This window comes from Salmo salar, chromosome 28 (genome assembly GCF_965601325.2).
Source record: "Salmo salar chromosome 28, fSalSal1, whole genome shotgun sequence".
NCBI lineage: Eukaryota > Metazoa > Chordata > Actinopteri > Salmoniformes > Salmonidae > Salmo > Salmo salar.
The window spans coordinates 18,204,721-18,228,663 of NC_138318.1; the positions used below are offsets into that span (position 1 = coordinate 18,204,721).

At 40.6% G+C, this 23,943-nt stretch overlaps 3 protein-coding genes across 4 annotated transcripts; all 3 read left to right on the forward strand.

Moving 5' to 3' along the window:
• Positions 1–979: 979 nt before the first annotated feature.
• On the forward strand, positions 980–3,731 carry pvalb2 (parvalbumin 2). The gene is made up of 5 exons (NM_001139695.1): positions 980–1,026; positions 1,913–1,983; positions 2,116–2,248; positions 3,127–3,236; positions 3,464–3,731. The coding sequence occupies exons 2-5, from the start codon at positions 1,923–1,925 to the stop codon at positions 3,487–3,489; spliced, it is 330 nt and encodes a 109-aa protein (NP_001133167.1). The 5' UTR covers positions 980–1,026; positions 1,913–1,922; the 3' UTR covers positions 3,490–3,731.
• A 4,235-nt stretch (positions 3,732–7,966) lies between these two features.
• prvb (parvalbumin beta) lies at positions 7,967–10,569 on the forward strand. The gene is given in 5 exon segments (NM_001123717.1): positions 7,967–8,011; positions 9,120–9,183; positions 9,521–9,653; positions 9,929–10,038; positions 10,182–10,569. Coding segments are annotated over 4 exon segments (327 nt in total). The 5' UTR covers positions 7,967–8,011; positions 9,120–9,125; the 3' UTR covers positions 10,208–10,569.
• Positions 10,570–14,590: 4,021 nt separating this feature from the next.
• On the forward strand, positions 14,591–19,630 carry pvalb9 (parvalbumin 9). Of its 2 annotated transcripts, XM_014179728.3 has the most exons (6): positions 14,591–14,891; positions 15,203–15,404; positions 15,809–15,876; positions 16,309–16,441; positions 17,452–17,561; positions 19,129–19,630. In XM_014179728.3, exons 3-6 carry the CDS (start codon positions 15,816–15,818, stop codon positions 19,152–19,154), a joined length of 330 nt encoding a protein of 109 aa, XP_014035203.1. In that variant the 5' UTR covers positions 14,591–14,891; positions 15,203–15,404; positions 15,809–15,815; the 3' UTR covers positions 19,155–19,630. The 2 variants fall into 2 exon arrangements, with proteins under 2 accessions (XP_014035203.1, XP_014035202.1); XM_014179727.3 differs by lacking the exon at positions 15,203–15,404.
• The last annotated feature ends 4,313 nt before the right edge of the window (positions 19,631–23,943 follow it).

The following is a 23,943-nucleotide window of genomic DNA, read 5'->3' on the forward strand; positions in this document are numbered from 1 at the left end:
CTGATGTAAAGTTTATAAATACAGTATATATGGCTTTGACCATAAATATTGTAGCACCTGTTTCACATGACAGTATGTGATGTATCCTAGTCATGTCCTTGACAGGCTACTCCTTGCATGAATATGAGCATGTGGCCCAGGGTAAAGAGTCAAGTCAACACAAGTCTATATTCCTCTCATGTGTATCCAACTGCAGTAGATCATCCGAACCAAGTCATTTTCTTCTCATGATTATTCATACACAGTATATATGGAAGGCAGACGAGGGATTAGGTTTCTTGCTATAAACTGATAACTTGGGAACCTTTTAACTGTTAAGAAGACCATGTCTATGTTTCTATCAACAACAACAACTTTTAACATGTTTAAATGAGACTCTGCTAGTATGGAGGTGATATTTATTGTTTACAAATATGACAAGCACAATATCGTCCAGCATAAGAATGATGAATCTATGTAAAATAATTATGAAGTAGAAAATCTAGACCTACATAATTTGAGCATATACATTTGCATTAACCTTATACATTTTTTTACTATATTGTACAGATAGTTAAACAGTTGGATTTTTATATAAATCATACAAAACAAAAGGATCTGATTTGATGGATACTAAATTGTTCATGTCTGTTTATCATCTCACATTTGCTCTATACATTTTCAGAAACACACTGAGGTCACCAAGTGCCACGTTGCCCTGATTGCAGATAATGGGTCATATTAAAAAAAACGCATTGCAGGCATTTTATCTCCAACATACAGCCGAATGAGAAGATCAGCTTGAAGCCCAAAATGCCCCTCTTGCATTTCACCCAAGGACTGCATGCATATCCCTAGTTGAAAGGATAAAAATAGTACAATTTGACTACTAGACACATTTCTCCAAAACGAACCCTAAGCCTACGGTGTACGTTACACCTTGAAGGGCGAGGGTATATAATGTGGGAGCTAGAGGAGGATTGCTTCATCCAGCCCTACACTGAGATACAGCAGCCTCCTCGCCACTAATCCACTAATCCTCCAAAGGTGAGTTCCCTCAACCCGGACTGATGCTCTGATTTAGGCTACAGACCACCAATGGTTTTCAGCATCAGCAACATGCAAAGGTTTTTCTTTACTGCCTCCATGGAATACATTCAATAAAAATGAAGAGGGAAACGTTTCTATCTGGAATGCGTTTGGAATTGGAGTTTAAAAAAAGCAAAAATTGGACTTAAAGCGCTTACCTGAGAGATGGAGATGGAGGACTTATGCCATGGTTTTGGCGCACGAGGAATCTCAGTTCGAGGACCACTCTGAATGATACTTACTGTCACTGACAGACATGTCTTAATCAATGTCTTTTTCTTTACCAATGCTTCTTCTCCATCTAAATTGCCATGGACCTTCATGGCAGTGAAAGTCCTATGTGAATCTTTCTGTGTGAATGGTTGAGAGTCAGAATAGAAACAGGCTCCAGAGCTGGTAGAAATAGATGAAAGAGATGATCTGATAAACAGGTCTAGCAGACCTAAAGGTCAATGGTCACAGCATACTACTGTATGGGCTTTGGCCTACTGTAGTTTCTTGCATTGAGGCACTCTGCCTCTGAGCACAGAGGAGCTACGTTTGGAATGTAAACTTGTAGGCTACAGATAACACAGTACTAATGCTATTTATTATCCATTTAAATCCATTAATTCATTAAACAATTAGTAAATTAATGAAAGAACATTTGGGAAAAGGTCTATATATATATATATTTGCCTGAGACAGTTTTCTTGACAATAGATGTGGATATCAGAGTTAAAAGTTTAGTGGGCCTATGTATTTTCTGTTAAATATTCATGTTCATGACTTTGAAAATGTCTCTCTCTCTCTCTCTCTCTCTCTCTCTTCCTCTTCTCTTGCTTTCTCTCTCCCCACTTCTCAGAATCTAAAAAATGGCTTTCAAGGGAATGCTTAAGGACGAGGACATCGCTGCTGCCCTCCAGCATTGCGCAGGTGTGCTATACTTAATTGGTTTATGACAATCAATGTCAGTGGAAGTGAAAGGGCCCATATTGACCAGGTTTAATCATCCATGAGCAGGCCAGACAGTGATGTTGAAATGACCACTGTGTTCATCCCTCACAGCTGCTGACTCCTTCAACCACAAGGAGTTCTTCGCCAAGGTTGGCCTGGCTGGCAAGTCTACTGAGGATTTGAAGAAAGCCTTCTACTTGGTTGACCAGGACAAGAGTGGCTTCATTGAGGAGGATGAGCTCAAGTAAGTCTCACATTGATCCAGTTGATTCAGTTGTCAAAAGCTAACTTACTGAACAGTACAAGGCAACTTATTCCTGAGTAAGGCAGTTAACCCACTGTTCCCCGGGCGCCGAAGACGTGGATGTCGATTAAGGCAGCCCAGTTGATTCAGTTGTCAAAAGCTAACTTACTATATATACAGTATGAGGCAACTCATTCTGTTGATTCATTTTCCAAAAGCTAACTTACTGTACAGTACAACGCAACACCACCCATGAAACTGAAATGAATACCAGTGCATATCTTGACTATTCCTTGATCTCCACTCACCAAGTCTCATTTTCATTTGATCGCATATGGGCACTTAAACACACCCATCAAATCACATTTCATTAGTTGCGTGCACATATTTAGCAGATGTTATCGCAGCTACAGCGAGATGCTTATGTTCTTAGCTCCAACAGTGCGATATAACTAACAATACAAAACAATACACACAAAAAACAATAAAAATAAAGAAATGAAGAAATATGAGAATGAGCAATGTCAGAGACTGGAATATATATATATATATATATATACATATATATATATATATATATGTATATATATATATATATATATATATATATATATATATATATATATATATATATATATATATATATATATATATATATATATATATATATGTATATGATGGCGTATAGACAGTATGGACAATATATGAATAGAAAAGGTGTGTTCAGCAGTAGTTATATAGGATGATCCATGACAACAATACAGTGTATACATATAAAGTGGGTAAAACAGTATGTAAACATGAATAAAGTAACCAGTGTTCAATGACTGTGTACATAGGGCAACAGTCTAGTCTCTAAGGTGCTTCTCTCTCTCCAGGCTGTTCCTCCAGACCTTCTCTGCTGGTGCCAGAGCTCTGACAGATAAAGAGACCAAGGCCTTCCTTGCGGCAGGAGATGCTGATGGTGATGGCATGATTGGAGTGGATGGTAATCAAATCACTTTTACACATTTCTATCAAACTAGCAACTATGTACTTGACCCTATCCAGTTGGCCAAGTAAATGTAACAACAAACAATTTTTAGTAACGCGTAACTACTTCTAAATGCCATGACATGTAGGAAATGAGGATTTTATGAGGATCATTTTCTTTTTCAAGTTCTCTTCATGACCTGTCTTGCAATAACTGTTGTTGTTTCTTCCTTGTTTCCACAGAGTTCACCACCTTGGTGAAGGTATAAGTCATCTGTCATTGGCTCGGTTTTCATAGAAGCTCAAGTCTGCTGTTGAGGTTGTCCTGGCTTGCTGCCTGTCAAATACTGCATCTTTTTTATATTCATTTTATTTATGAATGTCACCCCACACTCCCAAAGCGTGTTGACTGTTATGTTTTCTAACTAAGTCAGCCGGTGTGCAAAAGTTTACCACCAGACCTTTGCACTTTTAGAAAATTTTAATAAATTTTCATTTGGATTAACAGCGACTTTTGTTTTAAATGCTTTTTCATCTGACATTGAGTGTCACAGTTGAGCAAGTCCTTTGAAGAACTAAAGAAGGAATAAAATGATATGTTTATTTAGAATATTGGGGTATACAGGACTGATGCAGCACCCACTAGCTACACCAAGATTCCCAGCAGCATTACTCCACAGAGAAGTAACTGTATATAGTGAACTCTGCTATACATCATGCGAACATATAGGTTCACATAAAGTTAAAACTGGATCCACCTACTGGCACTGCATCTAGGAGACATCTATATGTTCAGCTCTGGCACACCTATAGCTGGTTCAGAAAGACACAGATACTGCCAGGGCCTCTTGGAGACAGCTCTTTAGAGGGCTGGCCAGCTGGAGGATCTCTTGCATATGTTCAGTTAGAGCCAGCACATTGCAAAGGCCCCCAGCCAGCTCTTGGCTAGGGTTTAGAACTCCCATGTTACACCGTTTTTGTTAATGAGGCACATTTATGAACAAGTTTCTCTCCCTCAGCTATCAGACAGAAAATGTCATACTCGGTGACATAGAATAAGGCCATTTCTATTTATGTCGCGAGGGAGGGAAAAGTGAACAAATTGCACTCTGTCTGAACTTTTACTTGCAGATATTTGTTTACATGTAGAATGTACAGTAAATGTATTTCATTATTTGTATATGCTGTTGATGACAAGGTGGGATTTAGTCCAAGGACCACCTCTAAGTGGAGTTTGGAATGTCAGAATGTCAGAATATTAGAATGTCCCACATCAGCTTGCATACCTTCCTAATTTCAGCTGGTAACGGGTTGTCCATTGTTCCGACACATCCATCTAACAACAACACTCATATTAAATAATGATGGCAGGAATAGATAAAAAGCACATCATCTAAGGGAGAACATTTAAGGGGGGAAACGCTTTAATCTTATTTGTGTCAAGATGGATTCCTCTACCTATCTGTGGGTAAAGGTCAGGGGTTAGGGGTCAGTCCGAACGCACCTGAGGATCAAGGATGGGGAGAGGAGTGACTGACTGATAAAAACTATTGAATATGCTATTTCTATGTAATCACCATTTTCCCATGTCATTCTAGACCTGTTGAATTATGTACCATAAAATATAAACTGATGAGGTTGCCAGCGCTAAATCTATTTAATGGGCCACTACTACTATGGCCAGTACACACACAAAGGTTTGTATAGTCTCTACACAACCATAGAAAAAGAATGGCAACAAACTGCATTCTATAGTTTATCCAGCTGGCCTTCTCAAACAAAAGTAACAAGAGCCACCTCAACAGTGCCACCTGCTGCAGTATGAAACACATAGCATACATACCAAACGGCACCCTATTTTTTCTATAGTGTACTACTTTTTATCAGGGCCCATAGAGCTCTAGTCAAAAGTGGTGCACTACTAAGTAGTGCCATTTGGGATGTAGACACATTATCCGTGTCACACACGTACTGTATGTATACTCGTATGTGGACTCCTGCATCCCAAATGGCACCATCGAGAGCATTGTTAAACTTCAGTGATGTACGGTACCGTAGCCTAGGTATTGCGTAATGGCTCTCCCCAGATCTGAATGTTTGAATGATGATGGAAGTAGACCTATCACCTTTCACTGTTCTCGTAAATAGTAGCATAGCCATACTGAGAAACAGCCTGGAGGGGAGTAGGGGAGCTGAAAGGGACCAAAATAACACCAGGCACCCTTCAATTAGACAGAGGTGATGACTGACTCAATCTATCCTTTGTGCCAAATACATTCCTACGGGTGTCCCCTCTTCTCTCCCCTGAACCACTGATTTAAAAAATATGTTTATTTTATTATTATTTTACCTTTACTTTAACAGGGAGTCCCATTGAGAGCAATGTCTCTTTGGCAAGGGAGCCCTGCACACACACAATGTACAAAATATAATATAATAAAAATATACAAAATTACAAACTTGCTCAGGAAAAATATTCACATTCCTCAGCAAAGAGGTCCCCAGTTAACATTTTGAACCTCCCAAAGGGCACCAGTACATCCAATTGTAGGGAAAGATGTGAAATATAGATTCATGGTTCCATGAATTATTAGACCCTAATTAGAGTTCTATGAATGATTTTTTTTGCCAAATGTGCAAATCTTATATGACAATTACAAGCAAATCACATGACAGATAAAATAACCTATACAATTGTATATGACATTTTGTGCTAGATTTTGAATTATTTTGTTATTATGTTTCTTGAGTTTTTATTTTATTTTCACCATATATAATTTCAAGCATGCATTTGCTGATTTACTCAGCTCTAAAGAGCTGTTAAGTTATCGAATGCACTTGTTAAAGGTTCAATGCTGTCATTTCCATCTCAATATCAAATCATTTATGGGTAGCAATTAAGTACCTTACTGTGATTGTTTTCAATTAAAATGGACAAAAATAAACAAAAATTGCTTCCTAGCAAAGAGCAATTTCTCAAGCAGGACTGCTTGGACTGTCTGGGAGTGGTCTGAGTGGGGAGGGGAAAGCTGAAAACTAGCTGTTATTCGTAGAGAGGTTTGGAACTCTTTCTTATTGGTCTATTAGCTCATTTGTCGCCTGGTGATGTCACCAGGCAGGCCAAAACACCATCCGACTAAAACAGGCTGAAATTTCATGCGTTCTTTTCAAACAGCTCTTACACTAAAAGGGCATTATCATAATTTTCACAATTTCATAGTATTATTCCAACCTTATGGTGTGGCAAAATATTTAAAACGCAGAGAAATCACGTTTCTGACAGCACAGGTCCTTAAAAACTTCTTCAGGATCGGTGGATCCCCTGTGGGACGGTTGAGCTAACGTAGGCTAATGCGATTAGCATGAGGTTGTAAGTAACAAGAACATTTCCCAGGACATAGACATATCTGATACTGGAAGAAAGCTTAAATTCTTGTTAATTTAACTGCACCTTCAAATTTACAGTAGCTATTACAGTGAAAGAATACTATGCTATTGTTTGAGGAGAGTGCACAGTTTTGAACATGAAAAGTTATTAATAAACAAATTAGGCACATTTGGGCAGTCTTGATACAAAATTTTGAACAGAAATGTAATGGTTTATTGATTCCGTCTAAAACTTTGCACATACACTGCTGCCATCTAGTGGACAAAATCTAAATTGCACCTGGGCTGGAATAATACATATATCTTGCATTTCAAAGATGATGGTACAAAATAAATACAAAAAAGGTTGTTTATTTTCTTTGTATTATCTTTTACCAGATCTAATGTTTTATATTCTGCTACATTCCTTTAACATTTCCACAAACTTAAAAGTGTTTCCTTTCAAATGGTACCAAGAAAATGCATATCCTTGCTTCAGGGCCTGAGCTACAGGCAGTTAGATTTGGGTATGTCATTTTAGGCGAAAATTTAAAAAAAGGAGCTATCCTTAAGAGGTTTTAAATGGTGTTTAGCTTTTTCAATAACAAAACAAAAACGCTTTCAATGTTTTTAAATGATTTAACATGAAGACACATCAACCCTATTATAATTAGCGTTTCAAGTAATTCAAGTGTCTGTTTTCTTCCGCAGCGTAATACAGCACCTTACACCTATGGCCATAAATCATGGGCTCTACTTTTGTTAGACAGATACATGCACAACAACTCATTCCAGACATTTTGCGCGTGCCAATTACGCATTGAGACGGAGCAACTCAGTCGTAAATTAGGCCTATGAACTGTTAAACTTGATAGCTGTTGATGGATTTTGTAAAACAGACCGTAAAACATAAATAAAAGCCCAAATAAGTATTTCACTGTTAGTCTACAACTGTTTTTTACGACGCATGTGACAAATACAATTTGATTTGAAATCAAAACATTTTTATATGAAAGTCGAAGCCAACAAAAGATGCAGAAACATCTGCGTATAAAGTCAAGTTTTCAATAACTACAAATCTAATTGACCTAATATTGTCATCGGTATGGATTTTCACACAATATACATTGCATCAGCGCAAATCTACGTAATCTATACCAGCGTATATTATTAGCCCGATTTAATATTAAGCACTTTTGCAAACAAGTACCATTTAAGCATCTTCATGTATGTAGATATAAATAGAAAGGACACTGACTACTGGACACATTTTCTACCAACTGCTTTGCATGCGGTGTCTATTACATTTTGCCTCATATTTCGGGTGAGTAGGGTATATAAGGTCGAGGGCTTGGGCAGGGGGGCTTACACCAGTTGGCAGAATCATCTTTGCGAATCCACTCAAGCCTTAAAGCCAAACCTGAGGTGAGTCTGTTGCAGAGGGATGAATCTTCGTCTTGTCAGGTCGACAACATCTTGCATGTATCTTCAACCCTTCGGCTTTACTACACCTTACTATGGAACGGAACATGATGGAAGCATCTACTATAAAGGCCATCTCAATTAAAGAAACGCAGGACACGTTTTTTTGCCTTTGGAATAATCTTGGAACCAAATGGAATGACTAGGCTACATCATTGGGATGATATATCATTCACTGCCTGCAAATCCGGGTTTTGGAATAGAGGACTGTCCATCCTGATGCTCTCTGTTGTGTGAACCTATCCTAACCAAAAGATCCAAAACTAACCAAAATAACTAACATTAACCAAAATATCCAAAACAAACCAAAATAACCAACACTAACCAAAATATCCAGAACTAACCAAAATAACCAACACTAACCAAAATATCCAGAACTAACCAAAAGAACCAACACTAACCAAAATATCCAGAACTAACCAAAAGAACCAACACTAACCAAAATATCCAGAACTAACCAAAGAACCAACACTAACCAAAATATCCAGAACTAACCAAAAGAACCAACACTAACCAAAATATCCAGAACTAACCAAAAGAACCAACACTAACCAAAATATCCAGAACTAACCAAAAGAACCAACACTAACCAAAATAACCAACACTAACCAAAATATCCAGAACTAACCAAAAGAACCAACACTAACCAAAATATCCAGAACTAACCAAAAGAACCAAAACGAACTAAAACTAACCAAAATAACCAACACTAACCAAAATAACCAACTCTAACTAAAAGATCCAAAACTACCCAAAATAACCCCAAATAACTCAAATAACTCAAACTAAGCAAAATAATAGAACTTGATTTTCAGATGTTAATAACAGCACGATAACTATGTTAACTACAACAACTATGTTATTACCATTTAAATTATTAGGAAATGTAATGGTTTAATACAGGGTGCTTCAATCTTCCAAATATCCAACTCTGATAAAGGACAGAGATTCAGCATACTGAAATCAGTCATTGCGGTTGTTGTACAGAAGCAGGTGATGAACAGAAAAACATTTGCTTTGCTGTAACTGATCTTCTCTGCTGTCTCCACAGCTAAACATGTCCTTCGCCGGTCTTAACGATGCTGATGTTGCTGCAGCCCTCGCTGCTTGCACAGGTAAACCTCTTATAGATGCCTCAGTTCACTTTCTACTCTCTCTCTCCCTATTGTAGGATCTCTGTGTTTGTGGGCAAGATTGTATATAGCAGGCTTCTTTAATTTTTGTGGTTGATGAGGAGAGAGATGAGAGGGATATAGCACAGAAAAGAGTGGCTAGACGGGAATATTGAACCGTTGCCTCCAGGGGAGTGTGGTCCAGTCTGGGGGCAGCATCTCTACCACTAGACTAGCCATGGGCAAGCGGGCACAGCCCTGCCACAGCAGTATTGTTAAGTATATTTGTAACTGTGAAATCCTCCGACAGCATTTTAATGGATAACTGATCTCCCCACAGCTGCTGACTCCTTCAACCACAAGGCTTTCTTTGCCAAGGTTGGCCTGGCCAGCAAGTCCAGCGATGATGTGAAGAAGGCCTTCTACGTCATTGACCAGGACAAGAGTGGCTTCATTGAGGAGGATGAGCTCAAGTAAGGACCCCTCCGATATTACACTCATCATATAACACCTTTGATCATGTTTCTTAGAGTGAATGTTCCCTTTATAGGGCTTGACTGATTGTTAAGCGTGGGGGCAAAAACAGGACGTCACTTTAAACCTACCCCTCCGTAGAGAACGGGGTGCCTATTTCTGTCTCAGCAAAATAGAGTCCCCTCCCCCAAAATATGAGTAGAAGCAGGAAAGCATCAGTATAGTCTGTGGTTACAGTCTTTTCTTATTGCCTGTTTGTTCTGTATCCATCCAGGCTGTTCCTGCAGAACTTCTCTGCCTCTGCCAGAGCCCTGACTGACGCTGAGACCAAGGCTTTCCTGGCTGACGGGGACAAAGATGGTGATGGCATGATTGGAGTTGATGGTGAGGATTATTCCTTTTTGGAATTTGGGAAAGTTATTGTAAGTCTTCGCAATCTCAGTTGAAATTGAAAATGAAATGTTGAGTAAGAAATTATTGAACCATTCATATTATTAATACAAAAAATGGTGTGTTGACTTTGGCAGAGTTCGCTGCCATGATCAAGGGATAAATGAAGGCCTGACCAACACCTCTTGATCTGAAGGAACAACTTGACCCAAGACATCCCCCTTTTCATCTTAACACTTTTATACACGTGACTGTTACTGTGTCTGAAATGACACCCTTTCCCAGGCATAATGCAATACCTTTTCCCAGAGCTGATGGGCAAAAGTAGTGCACTATATTGGGAACAGGGGGTCATATCAGACACAGCCTGTGACTGTCTACCCATAGTGCATCTTTCTGTCCACTATGAATGTAAATGTAGCGTGGCTGTGTCTCCCCCCTGTCCTCATTCATTTGAGTTTTGCTTTAGTGTCCAATCAATGATGCACTTTTTGGGAAATGGACGTCAGACGATATATAGAAAAGAATAAACGTTCTTTTTCAATATGGTGTCTCATCTTTTCTCTACAGTTTGCTTTAATGTTCAGCACCACTCCACATGAGAGTATCTATTTAGACTAGAGGGGAACTTTTGTCATCACCTGACCCACTTGAATAAACCAGCACGGTTCGGGTCAGTAGGATGGTGCGAAGAGGGTATATTGTTAAGCATCCTCTTACATGATAAATAGCAGCTATTTATCGTCAAACATATCAACACATAGTAACTAAGATGAGGAGACGAGAGGTCAATGGTTGTCCATTGATTTTCTTCTGAGAACTGGAACAGTCATGTGTCATGTAGTAACTAACATTAAGTGGTTACACCTCCAGTCATGTATATTTCTGAGTCACTAAGACAGAATAGATCTTCCTGTAACCTAGTGGTTAACCTGGTCACAAGTTCCTAATAGCCGATAGAGAGCATCACTCTAGCACAGGTGGGATTGCAAATTCAAATTTTACAGCGGCACCTGTGCACATACCCTACCGTCCTTCGATCCACCGCTGCCATTCATGAGTTTTGGCAAGAGAGATTTTTTCCCTCCTCTTGTTCATCAGTAATAATTCCATGGCAGTTGTAATCAGTTGCCAGCCTGGCTGACGCGACCCAAGTGACCACACAGGAAGAGCTGTGACTTACTCGTCTGGACAGGAGGCTGTTTATTAATGCAATATTCACTCAGAAATTGAGCAAAAGCATTGATTAGTTCTCTCAAATGTATTTTTCTTCTGGTGTGTGAGACCTCTTGTTGTTTGGATTTGAAAATCCAATAGTAGTAACGGAAGGGGGCGCCACTCTGGGGTTGTGTGGGGCTGTGCCTGTGGCTGTTTGAGTGGGAAAGTCCAGAGGAGAACCAACCTGTAAAAGCACAGCCCCCTTAATTATCAATGTATCGTACTGACAACATAAAAATAGTCTTTCCAGACTCTGAAGTCAGGAGGACTTTGAGTTAGGTGTCAGCCAGACTAATCTGTTGTAGGAGAAAGATTCAGTCCAATGTTCATAAACTAAGCCAATCTCCTCGAGAGGTAAATTCTAACCTAGTCAAAAGTTCCTGATAGCCACTCTACAGGTGGGATTGCAAATTAAATGTCCATAAACGCATGCAAAACATAACTTTCCAGACGCTATCTTTGCCCATTTATTATCAGCAAAGATTAAAAAAACAGACTGCAACAATTTCATACAGGCAGATGTAATTACTAGGCTCTCCATACATGTGCCAAAGATGGTGGATTATAAAGATGATGCAAAAAGGCCTTTTACCATTGAAAAAAATGGTCACAGTTCTGGTCTATTTCCACCATGCACCAACCAGAAAAATGGCCTGTGGAATGTAACACTTTTTCTATCATCTTTGCCTGTGCCATAGAGATAGTTAGAGGATGCAGCATTGTGGTCGTGTTCCCCAGCTCAAACATTGCATGCATCAACCAATGGTTGTGTGCAACGTCATCGGCTGTGCCATCGGGATTGCTATAACATATGAAGTGGTTAGCTGATATGTAAAATACCTATCCAGGCGTTGCAAAATCTGGCATTCGTCAGCAACCTCTGGGCAGTGGAACATGTTCTATATCTGTGCCGTTATGGCGTCTGTGAGAGCATGGGCAGCGCTATTAGGGCCATCCCCATTTCGAAACAGTCAATTATCTTTTTCTACTACTTCTATGTTTGTAAACAAACTGAAAGGGTATATACTGCAACCTGGAGGGTGCTTTTGGAACAGTTATAAAGCCAAGGTTGCAGTTATGGAATGTTTGCTCACGAGTGTAATTCATTGGCTGATCTCTCCTGGTGAACTGAATGGCATTTTATGATCCTTCTTTAAACCATAAGAAGTCCCACCCAGTTGAGTACTTCAAAATGGTGAAAGTCCTCAATGTTGTTGCCCCTGCTAAAATGGGCTTGTGGGCACTTGAGCCCTCTATCTATCTCTACGGCCTGTGCATCCCTAGTTATTGGTCACCTGTGTGCCTATAGGGTACACATGACCAGTGAACAATAACCCGTGCCTCTAGTGTAGGCCTACAAGGCTAAAGACAGACAAACTATAGACAAAACAACACAAAAACCACATTAGTAGGCCAAAATTGCCCCGAAATATTCAAATGAGTCATGGCCAATTATTCACTGTTATATATGCTTATTAAATATCAATAAGGGATTAGTCTGACTTCTATTTAATTTCTAAACCCCACATTGATTCCAGTTTGATTCAGGCGCCATGTTGAGGGCTCTGCATTTGCAGAAAAAAAACACTAGGTAGTGTCCAAGTCAAACGATCTGAAGCCAGAGGCACTGTCTGGCATTGAATAAAGCTGTCTTTTTGTGATGTAAGTTTCACAAACCTGTTATGCAGTCCAGTTTCCATGACATAGCTGTGCAATTGGTTTTTGGCCTTTACATACGTGTTTTCACTTATCATCAGGATTCCCATCTGTCAGTCAAGAGATTAATGGTTGGTTAAAGGTTGGACTGGGTTTGGGGTTGAGTATAATGGAGAATAATAATTCCCTTGGTCCTCATTATATATGTATCTTCCGTCCACCTTCATTTTATCCTGACTAAATCAAGTCATGAGAGATACTGCTGCTGCGTCTGATGTTTTGAGAGCCTGCTATGTTACACATCCCTCACCGCAGCCAAGCTGGTTGTTATAGCGACCAGGTGGAATCACCAGCACAGTGCAGGTTGAGTGAATTTATCTTCACGAGGAAGAATACTGTGTGTGGGCTATTCACCTTTACAGTGAAATTGAACACTGTTTGGTACCCTGAGAGTTTAACAAGGCCATACAGTAAAGAGATGCAGTACATAGCGCAAACATTTCATACTGTTTTATTCTAACCATTTCCTGCATGTTCATAAACTAAAATCACCTAAAACAGTAAAATAATGTGTACAGTAGCGTTAAATCACTTGCACTAAGTACTGAGCTTAAGATATACACTACATGGCCATATACACTAGGGCTCTGTACAAGCCAGTCAAGTTCTTCCACACTGATCTCAACAAACAATTTTTGTATGGATCTCGCTTTGTGCATGGGGGCATTGTCATGCTGAAACAGGAAATGGCCTTCCCCAAACTCTTTTTCAACAAAGTTGGCAGCACAGAATCAGCGTTAAGATTTCCCTTCACTGGAACTAAGGGGCCTAGCCCGAACCGCCCCAGACCATTAATCTTCCTCCAGCAAACTTTACAGTTAGCACTGTGCATTTGGGCAGCTAGCGTTCTCCTGGCATCTGCCAAACCCAGATTTGTCCGTCGGACTGCCAGATGGTGAAGCGGGATTCAACGCTCCAGAGAACGTGTTTCCACTGCTCCAGAGTCCAATGGCGTCTAGCTTTACACCACTCCAGCCAATGCATGGCATTGCGTATGGTGATTTTAGGCTTGTGTGTGGCAGCTCGGCCATGGAAACCAATTTCATTAAGCTCCCGACGAATAGTTATTGTGCTGATGTCCCCTCCAGAGGCAGTTTGGAACTCGGTAGTGAGTGTTGCAACCGAGGACAGACGATTTTTATGCGCTACTCCTAGAAATTTCCACTACACAATAACAGTACTAAACCGGGGCAGCTCTAGCAGGGCAGAAATTGACTTCCTGGAAAGGTGGCACCCTATGACCAGGCCATTCTAATGCCAAAGTTTGTCTATGGAGATTGCATGACTGTGCGCTTGATTTTATACACCTGTCGGCATGGGTGTGGCTGAAATAGCTGAATCCACACATTTTTAAGGCGTGTCCACATACTTTTGTATATAGTGTATCAGATAATCTGGCCCCATATGCTCCCACTTGGTTTTTGATAGAATAGTAGGGGAATTAATATTTTGGGACTTCTTGGGCAATGCCAATTTTTATATTTTTATCTTCTATTGATGATTTGTTAATATTATTTATCAATGTTAAATACCTACATAATTTGTTACCAATAAGACTATAGGTCAAATATGTATATTTACACGTGGTGGGGGGAGAGAGAGAGTGAGAGAGAGACAGAGAGAGATGCGTAAAACACTTGTCTGCCTGCTATAGCAAAAGGGCGGTACAGGTTTCAGTATTTACACGCATCAACCAGTCAAGGCAAATATTTAAATAGTAGGCTAACGGTTAATTGGTTAGGTAAGCAATTCGAAAGTGGCCTGGCTGTGAGAATTTGATACACGGACAGGTAACTCAAGCATTGCAGATTTTCGGTGTTTCCAGTCCATATATAAATTCTCATCGGCAGTCATCAGTCACCACACCTTACATATTCTGGTTTGGACACCGGCGAGGCAAGATCATCAAAGCGGTGAGTAGGATAAAGAACTGATCGAGTTTTTGGTGTGATGTGTGCGTGTGGTTACTTTGCCGACCGAGTGAGTGATGCTCAGGTAGTCTAGTGCGGTTCAGATGATACACCGCAGAGGAAGTTACAGGTCCGTTTACCTGGCTGACACTCTCTTAGGTCATTTTTCTCGCAATTTGTGTTTTTAACAGGATTTTTGTTTTAAGGTTTTCCTGAAGTAGCCAATACCTTTCTTAATCCACTTAGTAGTCACAATTACGCATCTGCATCCATAAATGTTGTTGCGTGTTTATCGATAGTAACCTTTTTGCCAGGTAATTTCAAATCGTTTACATCAGACGAATCGTATCGAGCAGCCAGATTACACCAAAGCAGACAGAACAGGGACATCAACATCAGTCAAAGTGATATCAACAGATTATCAGAGCAAGGAGAGGGAAGAGGTTGACAGAGAAAAACAAACTAAAACAGTCGGTTTTAGAAATCAACGCCTCGTGGGAGAGAGAGGGAATACAGGTAGGTTTGAACATTATGTGTTGTTCAATTCAGTGCAGTGTTGTTTGTTGTGGTTACTTGAAATGAATTGATTTGAGAAATATTCTGAAGAATATTCTTAAGAAATGGCTGTGTAGCATTGCCTTGCATTGTGTAACATTGCATACATTTTATTTGATATTTTATGTTAAGATACATTTCGTATCAAGGCATTATTATTGGCATAGCCTGCTGTTCATCCTTATGTAATCCAGCTGCTTTTTTTCAATGAATGCAGTCTGGGATTACTAACTGATATTCTCTAAATGAGTAGACTGGACCTGACTCTTTGAAGTGGGTGTGTGTGTGTGTGTGTGTGTGTGTGTGTGTGTGTGTGTGTGTGTGTGTGTGTGAATAATTTACTCCGTTGTTCCTCTGTCCAATAGGATTAATATGTCACTCACTTCTATCCTTTCCGCGGAGGCTATTGAGAATGCCGTCAAGGAGTTCCAAGGTAGGTCTTACCTCAGGACTGCCTGATAGAGTTATAGAGATGAGAGAGAGAGAGAGAATGAGAGACAAACAGAGAGAGAGAGATGGTAGGGTTGTAACAGACTATGATCATGTGCTGTAGAGAGTTATTGTTAGTCAGAAGAGAGTGCTTCCTACTCAGTAGTAGGCTGGCAGTCGCCCACAGACTATTGCACTAGAATTTAGCATCCTGAGGATGGGTTTAGTCCATATGCTGGGGTGAGTGTGCCAGTGTGCCAGCCTGTAAAGAGAGAGACACACAGGGATACATCTCCAGTCTGGACTGCACCACGCTATCTTTTAAGCTCATCAGGGAGTCAACCTTGCCTGAACTCTAACCCGGGTGTGTATGCGCGCTGTGTGTGCATGCATTGGTTCATTTATGGGTGCATGTGTTCTCCCTCACTCCCTTCAGCCCCAGACTCCTTCAGCTTTAAGAAGTTTTCCCAGCTGTGTGGCCTGACCTCCAAGTCTCCCAAAGAAGTCAAAGATGTCTTCCAGATCCTTGACGATGACAACAGTGGCTTCCTCGAGGAGTCAGAGCTCAAGTATGACATTTGGAGTAATACTTTAGAAGGAGGGATACTTTCCTGTGCTTCCTGTAATGATAATACATGGGTGTTTTACTGACACCTTTATTCAAAGTGACTTACCGTTAACACATCAATTCATTCGGGTATATGTGGCCCCGGTGGGATTCAAAGCTACAACTGTTCCAATGAGCAGATGCTTTTACCCATAGCAACTCACAGTACAGTGAGCACATGCCATACATTTTTATGAAGATTACTTGATCCCTGCGGGAATTGAACCCATGACCTTGGCTTTGTCAGCGGCACACTCTTACCAGCAAATCCACACAGGACCACCAACTGTGCCGGCGGCAACCTGGTGAGCCATCAGAACCACAGAGAGCATTTCTATGCTGAGTGACAGGAGACTTAATAATATTTAATACAATGACCTATTTTTTTGTTGCAAGCACAACAAATGTCAATGAGATCAAATTCTACAATTCCACTCCCCTGTCATTTTAATGGAAAGCTACCATTAAGCCTTAGTATAATCCACGGGTAAAAAACTATAATTATTATATATTTGCATTATATAATGTGCTGTCTACATTATATAAATGTGCCAGCCAGCTGAAGTTAAGACACCAACTGTATGACCCAAGTGCAACTGAGTTCATGGATGGATGCAGTATAGCAGAGTTTTCACTCAATTCACTTTCCCTCACCTCCTATGAGAATGCATATAGAGACTGTGCAGCAAAAAAAAAGACTATATTGTTACAAAGCTGGCAAGAGACCAGGCTGAGCATTGTGCCAGAGAGTAGATAACTTGATGTTTCGGCTATATAACCTAGCTATATTACTTTCAATCCTTGTTAAACTGGAACCAAATAACCTTTATGCCTAAAAGGGCTGTGCTGGAACACAAGTTGTGTGTGTGAGACAGACGCCTCGTACCGTATGTGTGTGGCTCACAAAAATGCTTGTATATGTGTGTGTATTATGATTGTGTGTACTCTGTTTGTGTGTGTGTACTTCCCTAGGTTCTTCCTGCAACGGTTTGTCCCCGGGGCGCGGACGCTGACGGACGCTGAGTGCAAAGGCTTCCTGTCTGCAGCTGATGATGACAACGATGGCAAGATCGGAGTAGAAGGTGAGTGACTTTCTGCAATCACCTGCAGGCTGGGGTATTATCATGAGCCAATTGGTTAAGGCTGTTAGTATTTCCTTGTAGGGATTTTGATGAGCAGGAGACGAAGACTCTCTGAGATCCACTATACATTTTGGGAGTCTCTTGGTTTTGACGGTTTTCCAAGAGAAAAGATACAGAAGGCTAAAATTTGAATCAAATAGTTTAAAGTTCTTTCCTGATTATTGCAAATCCTGTTCTTGTGTGGAAGACTACTATTGAATCTATGCCAACATTCACAAACTTGGCGTTGGCCATGACTATGTCTTTCTTCATATTTATGGCAATGTATGGCTATGTGTATTTTGTAATATGAGATTAACGTTATGCTCTTTAGAGTTGTAATCCGCCCTGACCACTGTCAACTCAGATGTATGGCTTTTAGTAAGGGCCCTGAGTTGGCAGAAGAGAGTATGGATAGAGGATGAGCTGTAGAGACACTCGATGTTTCAGGTCAAGAGGAAGGCATTGGGACAGCCCTTGTAGAGTATACTGTATATAGAGTAGTGTTTGTGTGCTCGTGTGTCTATATTCCCGTATGTTTTGTGCTAGGTTTTGAGGGTGACAAAAACAAATTGTGGAGCTTATACAGATGCTCTTAATGGCAATGCTATTTGGCCTCATTGGCCAGCAGAGATCCAAAAGTCACAGCCTCCAGTAGACCTAGGTTAAAATAGTATTAGAAACCTTTCATATACTTTTAGCGTTTGATTGAGCCTACATGGAGTGCCAGATGGGCGAAGTTTGCACTTTTGGGTGTATTCCATTGATCCCAATACCCCTGACAAGCTCAATCAAACACAGCTAAAGCAATCAAAAGATTTCAAATACTATTTGAACCCTGGTCTGGTCCTCCAGATGCTATATTAATGGCCACCAGCCAGATTTGAGCAATATCTAGGGCTGCATAGACTGGCTGGGCTGGGATTACATAACCGGATGAAGGAATCAGACAGCGTCTAAACATTATTCCAATCTCTGGTTCCAAACCAACTATTTGGTTCAGGGTCATTTTGTCAGCTTTTTGGCACTTACCTCTGTTGAAGGAAAAACAAACCAAAAAAAGTTTTACAAGTGTTTGTGTTATGTAAGGTTTGAATTCGATGTTGTTCTGCTTAATCCCACATATTTCTGACAAGGGAGCAAATTAATTCTGTGAAAAACACTAATGTATGCACATGATGGTATGCATAAGATGATTACAAGGTTGGATTGTGAATAAGCTACAAACTGATTTGCATTAACATTTTTGGTCATATTGCATATTATAATTCAATCATGTAAATTGCGTAGATTATGCTTTCAAACCAGACAAAACACAGCAACCAAAACACTAATGGTGAATTCTCATTGAAGAACCCATACCGTTACATATGTAGGCCAAAGAGGGTTTAGTTATATGCTGTCTGTTCAAGTGATTTAGATAATGAGCAACATTTCCAAAAGGCTGTTTTGATGTCGCTCATCTCTGAATGTTCATATTCTAATCCATAATTGGAACTCATCTCAGAATCTTTCTCTCCTGCCACAGAATTCCTGATCATGGTCCAGTCCTGAGTTCCATGGGAGCCGGAAGAGCAGCAGGTCTTCATTCTCCTCTCCAACTTCCAGACTCCAGTCAACTTCCTCAAGCCTACAGCAGCCTCCATTCCCAGGAATTTGTTTTTCTCTGTCCTTGTGCTTGAATTGTGCCCTTAAATTGTTTTTTGTTTTTTTCAGAGCCCCTCTCTTTTTCATCCATGAAACCATTTTTACTTGCCTTTTGATTACGTTCTAGGAGATTGTATAGCTGCGTCGCCCCATATTTCTTTCCAATGCACACTACATTGTCGATCAAAAAGATGAATAAACACATTGTAACTTAGTGGCGAATTGCATTTTTCTTTCAAACACAACTGCTGAACATTTGCATCTGTTAAATTCCTGTATTGTAACCATACAACAGATGCCATGTAAGGAAGTGCTATATGTTACAATGAACTGAATGTGCACATAACCCTTGAGTGCATAATTAAATGTATAATTTCTGCTAATCCTGACTGGAAATCAATTTAATGTGCTATTACTTTGTTACTTAGTGTTACCTAAAATGTTAACATACATGGAGAGCTGCTATGTTAGTTGTAACATTGTGTAACACCGTTCTGTCCATCCGAATCACATTATGAATACACTACAGCTTGTATGACCCAGTGGTCTGTCTTAGCTGTGTAAAGCTCACATCATGTTTACAATGGTTAGCATCATCGCTAGCTCAGGTTGGTTTCCCAGCAACATCCCACCTATACATAGACCTGCTGCACATGAAACGGAAAACAAGATACCATTGGAGCGCCCATTCAGACAACTGGGTCGAAGGAGTAAGTGAAAACCTTGCCTGCTGTTTCTGGCAATCAAGTGTAAAGGGAGCTGTTCTGTTGTATTTCCCTCCGTGTTCAGAGTAAGTATCTAGTAAAAGTGAGACGGTGACCTTACCAGTCTGTCTCTAGTTATATTGGGTAACACCTTGTGTCGGCTACACCACATTAGGTTTGTGTGTGTGTGTGTGTTTTTGGGACAGCTGTCATAAAGGGCTAATGATCAACACTGAGCATAAGATTATTCCATTGAATTTACAAGATTTGTTTTTATACATTTCTTTGAATATTTGATAATTAGGTGATTCATATATTAATAGTTTACTGAAAATATCCTTGTTTATTCTTCAGTTTCATCAGAACAATAGAAACCTTATTTTGTGATTGATAGAAAAGTCAATAATTCATAAAGGGATCTTGCTCATTGTTTATCCAGGAATAGGTCTGGAATAACAGTGTTAAAGGGGCAGTTGCTTCACCCATTTTTGAACTTCTGAATTAATGAAATGTACCCATTGATTCTTGAAGAATATAACTTCTACAATAAATGCCCCATGAGCTTAGTTCAACTGTCATACCCCATCAGAATCCAAAATATAAGCTTGTTTCACTGAAATGTTTGTAAACAAAGTAAATGTAAACAAAATTGCAAACAAAACTATACATCATGGCTGATCATTCCTTGCATCCATACCTTGGTTTATGAATGTGAGTGTGGTTCCACTTCTCCAGCCCTATTCCTCAGGGGAGGACACGCTGTTTCAACTCCTGATTGACGCTTTAAAGATTTAAAGCAAATTGAGGTGACACAAAGGGAGGGGACAGAGGGTGCAGGTTAAGGTTACAGTATCCAGGGCCTCTCACTTTCTCGATGGAAAGACTACCCCTCAGGTTTCTGTTGAATGAATTCAACTTAAAGTGATGAGACAGAAAGATGAAACAGAGCCAGTTCCAAAGAATTGGGAATTAGAATACTAGAATGGACAGACAGAGCTAGTTCCATAGAATTAGAATACTAGAATGGACAGACAGAGCTAGTTCCATAGAATTAGGATACTATAATGGACAGAGAGCTAGTTCCATAGAATTAGAATACTAGAATGGACATTAACCTTTTTATGATGGTCTAAAGGTCAGCCCATTTGGTCAGGGAGTTGGTCAACCATAGTTTGCCAGTGCTGTGATAACTCGTGCAAAATAAAGAATTTGAAGAATTGATCAGCACTGTTTAAAGGAATGAGTCCCTTACTTTTTCAAACTAACTGCCAATATGCCATTCAAACAATTCAGTCAATCCATAACCATGTTCTGGCTCAAATCAGTTGATGATAGGACTTAGACAGTTGTAAATGGAACAAGTACTGATGTTGTATAATAGCACTCACAGCTTTTCAAGAAAACAAATGTAGATATTTATGGTCTGTTTACGTCAGGGGTTGGAACCCACATCATTTTCCAATTGTTTCATTCTGAACAGAACCCACATTTTTCAGTTTTGTTGCAGTGTTCCGACCGGGAAAATAAAGTTCTGAACCAGTTTGAATAAAATAAAAAAAGTTACATTTAATATTGTTCCTTTTTCAACCTGTGAAATCAACTTTTTTTAAACATTTAGCTCAGACTTCACCAATCAGTGCAGATCGAGCAGGCAAGCTAGTGGTTTACATGCGTGATGGACAGAAGAGTGTAGACAATGGCGCAAGACGCAACTGAAATTTTGTGGGTGGGGAGAGAGCAAGCGAGGCTTGAAGATAATTGAAAAGATTTGTCTCTTATGACATGCATTATATGAATTAGGTCCACATAATTATACCTAGGAGGAGAGGCTTCTATGAAGGAATTTTGATTGTCCTTTGAGTTACCTAGCTAACAAGCTTGTGTGTGCAGAGCAGCACCAGAATTAAAAACATCTTACCTTTTTGTAGTTAATAAATCCAACGTGAAATGTGATATCCAGGCCTATAGTTTCTTTAACTAGCATTGAAAAAGTGTATCCTTTCTTTTCTAGCTAATTAAAAACATCTCCCTATCTTATGAATCAAGCTAGTAACGTCATGGGCAGGTAAAACACGTTCGAAGGTAAGACCCAGGTGCAGACAATGTCAAAGTAACAAGTTTATGAATTCAAACATGGGCAGTCAAATGTACAGGACGGCAGGCAGGCTCAGAGTCAGGGCAGGCAGAGGTCGGTAATCCAGAGTAGTGGGGCAAAGGTACAGGACGGCAGAGGTCGGTAATCCAGAGTAGTGGGGCAAAGGTACAGGACGGCAGAGGTCGGTAACCCAGAGTAGTGGGGCAAAGGTACAGGACGGCAGACAGGCAGAGGTCGGTAACCCAGAGTAGTGGGGCAAAGGTACAGGACGGCAGAGGTCGGTAACCCAGAGTAGTGGGGCAAAGGTACAGGACGGCAGACAGGCAGAGGTCGGTAACCCAGAGTAGTGGGGCAAAGGTACAGGACGGCAGAGGTCGGTAATCCAGAGTAGTGGGGCAAAGGTACAGGACGGCAGAGGTCGGTAATCCAGAGTAGTGGGGCAAAGGTACAGGACGGCAGAGGTCGGTAACCCAGAGTAGTGGGGCAAAGGTACAGGACGGCAGAGGTCGGTAATCCAGAGTAGTGGGGCAAAGGTACAGGATGGCAGAGGTCGGTAATCCAGAGTAGTGGGGTAAAGGTACAGGATGGCAGAGGTCGGTAATCCAGAGTAGTGGGGCAAAGGTACAGGATGGCAGAGGTCGGTAATCCAGAGTAGTGGGGCAAAGGTACAGGATGGCAGAGGTCGGTAATCCAGAGTAGTGGGGCAAAGGTACAGGACGGCAGAGGTCGGTAATCCAGAGTAGTGGGGCAAAGGTACAGGATGGCAGAGGTCGGTAATCCAGAGTAGTGGGGCAAAGGTACAGGATGGCAGAGGTCGGTAATCCAGAGTAGTGGGGTAAAGGTACGGCAGGGCAGGGCAGGGCAGGGCAGGGCAGGGCAGGGCAGGGCAGGGCAGGGCAGGGCAGGGCAGGGCAGGGCAGGGCAGGGCAGAACCAGGCAACCATGCACCAGTAGGTATGAATGAACAAAATGAACTGGCAACAGACAAACAGAGAACATAGGTATAAATACACAGATAATGGGGAAGATGGGCAACACCTGGAGAGGGTGGAGACAATCACAAAGACAGGTGAAACAGATCAGGGTGTGACACAGGTAGCCTAATCAATCACAAGCAAGGATTTTCATTTAGCAGGCAAACACTGAAATTCCTTTCTGAGTGACAGAGGGAGGGCTTTGTATAGGCGCTTTGTTGTGGGACTAGAAAAAAAAATGGCTGGAACGAAAAATATCATTATTAACCAGTTCCCATGCTTTTAAAATTACGGTTCTGTTCCAGAACAGTATGGACCACTTTCGTTCCAGGTTCTGTTTATGTTCCTTGAAAAATTGCATTATTTTCCGGTTTTTGGTTCTGTTCCCTGAACTTGTTTTTGGTTCTCTTCCCTGAACTGGTTCCAACCCCTGGATTACATATATTCTGGATGTTATTTATACAGAAAATGTGTATAAAACCCGTATAAATTGTATTTATAATTACATGACAATATTCAGGCTGCAAAGGCTTCCTGATGTTGCGCCCCACGTTCAGTTGCAGCGTTCTGTTGTATACCCCTCGCTGAACAAGGGGTGCAACATCAGGAATTAGAATTCCTAGGCATGAGTCACTCCAGCATGGTGTTGGTAAATGAAGCCTTTATGTTTTAAGTACCGGGGACGCGAAGGTATTACCAACTGTGCACATCAAGCCCAGATGATAGTGGAGATCCATAAAGCCCACCAGTGGCTGCCCAGGCTTTATTAAACAAAGACCAATCCATGTTCGCCTTCAACATTGTATTGGTATATAGGCCTGATTTATGCACAGTCTGGAAAGGCACGGACATCACAGGAACATTTAGTGTGGTACCATAGTTTTTGTACAAGACACCCCACCGAGCAGTTTTTACTGTAACAC